Source organism: Austrofundulus limnaeus, unplaced genomic scaffold, assembly GCF_001266775.1.
Source record: "Austrofundulus limnaeus strain Quisiro unplaced genomic scaffold, Austrofundulus_limnaeus-1.0 Scaffold493, whole genome shotgun sequence".
Taxonomy (NCBI): domain Eukaryota; kingdom Metazoa; phylum Chordata; class Actinopteri; order Cyprinodontiformes; family Rivulidae; genus Austrofundulus; species Austrofundulus limnaeus.
Window position 1 is genome coordinate 72,198 of NW_013952895.1, and position 5,017 is coordinate 77,214.

Consider the following 5,017-nt stretch of genomic DNA (forward strand, 5'->3'; position numbering starts at 1 on the left):
ATACTATTACCAGATTAAAGTCGTAATATTACGAGAATAAAGGCATACTATTACCAGATTAAAGTCGTAATATTACGAGATTAAAAAGGCATACTATTACAAGAATAATGTAATATCACAAGAAAAAAGTCGTAATATTACGAGGTTAAAGTCGTAATATTACGAGGTTAAAGTCGTAATATTACGAGGTTAAAGTCGGATAAAAATAAAGTCATAATATTGCAGCTGAAAACACAAGCAGTTACTGCATTAAAATGAGGAAAGTTGAGCAACATCAAGTTGTTCTTTAMTATTGCATAAAATAAATAATCTTTTAGCACATTAGCATCAAATTATCAGCAGCAGGACTTGGAAATTGTGCAAACGACTATAAACTGAATCTGTTGTAATTAATGGATGCATTTACAGATTTAGTCACGTAGTTAATTTGGATTAAAGCACATTAATCTAACAGTGACCCAAGTCATCACAGACAACTTTATAAACACACACACGTGGCTGTACAGCAGGTGTGGGCAAAATGAGGAACAGAAAATGGACACTTCATGTAAGATTATAAATATTTTCTCATAATGACTTTAATCTCATAAAATTATGACTTTAATCCCACAATAATAAAAAAAATCTTGTTGTGTGTCCCTAATACTCCATCGTACAAAACAGCTCATTGTTTAATTTTTTGTAGAATTAACTTGTTCTTCACGAGTTTGAGGGAAACATTAAACAGAGACAAACATCTTTGATGTAATTTGGGATGAACAAATATTCATCTTTATCTTCATTAATATTGTTTAATAAGAACTAAAGCAGCAGGTGCAGCCTCCTGTCACCTGTGTAAAACAAGCACAACGCTCTGAACAGGTAGACTTTAAGACCAGGACAGGTCGGGACTCGCTTCACGGTGTAAAAACTCAGATCTGTCCTCYGCTGCAGTGAACTGGTCACACAAACATGTGTAATCATTTATTACATAACTTCACCTTTACGGGGTGAAGTCCAAGAAACGAACATTACTACACCAGCGGTTCTGATTCTGCTCACAGACTGCAGGACCCGKCCTGCCCTGCTCTGATTGGCTAAAACTGTGGCTCTGGTTCTTTTTATTGGTTGAAAGCAGAGTCAGTTAATCCATCACAACAAACCCACTATGAGGAGTTGTGTTGCAGAGATGGAGAACTTTAATCACTTCTGCCCGACAAAATTTAGGATCTTTGATTAAAATTTAAGACCAACTGGCACATTTTTTAACAAATTTAAGATTTTTAAAGGTCTTAATTTTAGATTCGTGAATTTAAGAGTTTTTAAAGGGGATGAGACGTTCATGAATGAATCTTTTGAACGGCTCTTTACAACGAACAATAGGAGCTGAGTCGCAGGCAGTAAAGAGCCAGTTGTTGTATTTTTTTATTCCTCATATCTTTATTTTTTCATCCTTAAATGGCTCAGGGGGGAAAGAGCAGGGGGTTTCTGCTCAACTAAACACGTGGTTCCACCCACGTAACACAGGGCTCCTACAGTTTAAGACAAGTTAAATTTAAGACTTTTTAAAGACTTTTTCATYCCAAGTSAAATTAAATTTAAAACCAATTTCACAATAAACACAAATGACAAACAAATACTCAGAAACTCATAAGTATTTTTGGTTGAAGTATTGAAATATTGCTAATAGACAATTGTTTTTATCCACATCTAACAGCTATTTTGTCAAATATAGATAAAAAAACATCCTTTCAATCAGTTTTAAACTTAATTTAATTTCTGAAAATCCTCTAATGACCCAAACTTTGGAGTTTTAGGACCCACAGTGGGCTCTCAACCCGAGCTTGCTGTAGATGAAACCTTAAAAAGCCTGTTGTGTAAAATGTTTGTACGAAATATGAAAACATTTTTTGGAAATACATAAACATTTTACAAAATGTCCTGATGTATCTCAGTAATCCAGGTAAAAAATCAAAAAGAAAAAAATWGTATAGGTCTTCTGGACGGGTTCTTCTCTAATGAAACGTTTCGTCTCTCCTCCAAGAGACTTCTTCAGTCTGAGAGTTTCAGGCAAAATTCAGGCTTTTAAGCCCTGCCTCCATGTGACTGATACTCACATCACATGGCTATTGTTGACACCTAATTAACACCTATTGTTAACAGGGTGTGGAGTGATACTGGCAATAGCAGCGCTGTAGGAGGGGGACAGCTGAAAACGGAGGCCTCCACCTCTGTTTAATGATGGACAGTCTTTCTTCACAAAAATGGCTTCTTTTACTCCTCTCTCAAACCAACGTTCCTCTCTATCAAGAATGAGAACATCCTCATCTCTGAAAGAGTGACCGCTGGCCTGTAAATGAGTGAAAACTGCAGAGTTCTGGCCATTAGATGTAGCTCGTCTGTGTTGGGACATTCTTTTGAACAGTGGCTGCTTTGTTTCCCCGATGTATAACTGGTCGCAGTCCTCCTGGCACTTAACAGCATATACAATATTGCTCTGTTTGTGCCGGGGCACCGGATCTTTGGGGTGAACCAGCCTTTGCCGTAATGTGTTTTGGGGTTTGAAAGCCACTGGGACATCATGTTTAGAGAATAAACGTCTCAGTTTCTCCGAAACACCCGCAACATACGGAATAACCACTGGTTTGGGTCTGGGTTTGGGGTCTTCATTTTCACCTGAAGGTTGCATGGAATCCTGTCTGTGTTTCCTGTCTGCTTTCAGGAAAGCCCAGTCAGGATAACCACACTGCTCCAGGGCCTGTCGTGTGTGATTTCTCTTTCTGCCTGGCTCCTGGGTTTGTAGGGACACTGTCTGCTCTGTGGTACAGAGTCCTGATCACTCCTAACTTGTGTTCCAGTGGGTGGTGGGAGTCAAAACGCAAATATTGTGTGGGTGGGCTTACGATACACGCCACTTTCCAACCGTCCTCCATCCGAAACCGAGACATCGCAATCCAGGAACGCCAACCTGCCATTTTTTATATCCTCTCGTGTGAACTTAATATATTCATCCACAGAGTTGATGTGATCAGTGAAATGTTGGACTTCCTGGGCTTCATTAAAAAAAAAAATGAGTTTCACGTTGCTCAGATGAACAATTGAGATATTTGCATGTGAAATAACAGGAAGTGATGTCAAAGAGGAATGTCTGCATGTGAATATTTCAAGAATAAATAAATGTTACCAATTATTTTAATATTTGAGACAAAATACAATAATCCTACTTACAATGTGTTCACATTTAGACTTCAGAAGWTTGATTTAATACATTTTAAGYCTAATTAAGGCCTTTTAAGACTTTTTACAGATCTGCAGGAATCATGATGTAACTGATGAAAACTGTACGAATGTTATGAGCGGCTCTATGAAACAAACGGCTCCTCAGGATCCGGATCCCTTCAAACAAACARTGATCCACGTGAAAACGCTCACCTCCTCCTCAGATTTGGCTTCACCGTTCTCAGCCGGGCTCTCCGGTGTTTTGTCTTCAGGCTTGGCCTTCTCCACCTCCTTGGCTTTCTTTCCCTTAGCAGGTCCTTTCTGCAAACACAAACATTTAACAGTCAGATTAAAATCAGTCAAACAAACGACGGGGGCTGAAAACAGTCCAAATGAAGACCCTACCTTTGGTTTGGCTTTGGCCTCTACCTTCGCAGGCTCAGGCTTCTGTGTGGATGAAAAACAAAACAGCAGCTTTCAACAGTGAACGGTTTTATTACAACCAGATCGGTGTTTTTGTTCTTACGTCRTTCAGCCTGAGGGATCTCCTCTTGGGCTGTGGAGTGAACAAACAGTGTGTTACTGACACATGCTGGGCGTAAACAACAYCTGCACTACATGTAAACACAAATACCCTGAATAAAAGTTGTGATGGGTACTTACTGCTGAGTCAGCACCTCCTGCAGCTGCTGCCTACAGGAAAGATAAAAGTAATATTTAAGTCACTGAAAACATCGATCCAAGACAGGAAGCCAAGCTGCAGGTCTGATTAAATCAGCTGTGTGTACACTTTACACACTTTACACACTTTACATTAAATAACAGCTTTTTACCAACCACACATTTATTACAGCAGCTCTTTGAGGACATATTAGATGTATTCAAACAGTGATATTTTATCATTTAAAACGACTGTAGATATGATAATACACTTTCAGTTTGGAATTTCATGGMTTTTTTTCCAACATCGTAAATTATTACTGAAGTCATTTATTCAGTCCTGAACAGAATTTTAAGACCAGTTGAAAAATGGCAACAATTCCCAGTTTGCACTGTTGATCTGAAGGAGGTCCTTTGAAATGCAAAAACAAGGAATGGGAGTGAGACAAACAATAAAGTATTTTATTGCAAACAAGTATTAAAGTGAAACAGGCTGTTTAACAGCTAATCAAAATAAGACCACATCTAAAGAAAAAATAATTAATAGAAATAACATTTGAAATACAAACATAATTTTTATTACCACAGTTTGATATTTTTAAATACATGTCCTTCTTAACTTGTAATTTATTGTAATTAATTGTGATTATAACAAGTTTCTCAGTGGATCTGAGCTCAAAAATACAGCCTAGGTGGAGTAGTCGAACACAGATCCACTGATCCTTCAACACAGAGCGTCTTCAGAAGACAAACTGGTCAAATAAAAACCTGTATTAGATACATGTACTGTTACACCTCTAACTGACAATGAACCAAGGAGTTTATATAGAACAACTGGAGTGCGCAGAAACCATGTGACCATGTGATCGGCTGGAGAAGCTAACAGCTAACGCTAAACGGTCAAGACTGGATTTCCCATTACTGTACATGTTGACAACAGAGCAGAAAATAAGGACTGACCATGTAGAAATCATTAAAACTATTAATAATAATAATAATAATACGATTATTATCAATATTTGACAGTTGATATAATCTATCTAATGTTTTTTAAATAATGTCAGAAAAGCTGTTATCTTATAAAGTCCATGTAATCACTGTTACTTATTGAACTGTTAGCAGATATTAGCTTGTGGAGCATTTATACAGAGTTTAACAC

The 5,017-nt window shown here is 37.6% G+C and overlaps 1 protein-coding gene across 1 annotated transcript in view; it reads right to left on the reverse strand.

The window, feature by feature from the left end:
• LOC106530133 (non-histone chromosomal protein HMG-14) overlaps positions 1-5,017 on the reverse strand; it is an 11,667-nt gene that overhangs the window by 5,109 nt on the left and 1,541 nt on the right. The window contains exons 2-5 of the mRNA XM_014025708.1: positions 3,862-3,891; positions 3,725-3,754; positions 3,604-3,645; positions 3,412-3,519 (exon numbers count right to left, since the gene is read on the reverse strand). Of these exons, the coding sequence (XP_013881162.1) occupies positions 3,412-3,519; positions 3,604-3,645; positions 3,725-3,754; positions 3,862-3,891 (210 nt within the window). The remainder of the gene's footprint in view (positions 1-3,411; positions 3,520-3,603; positions 3,646-3,724; positions 3,755-3,861; positions 3,892-5,017) is intronic.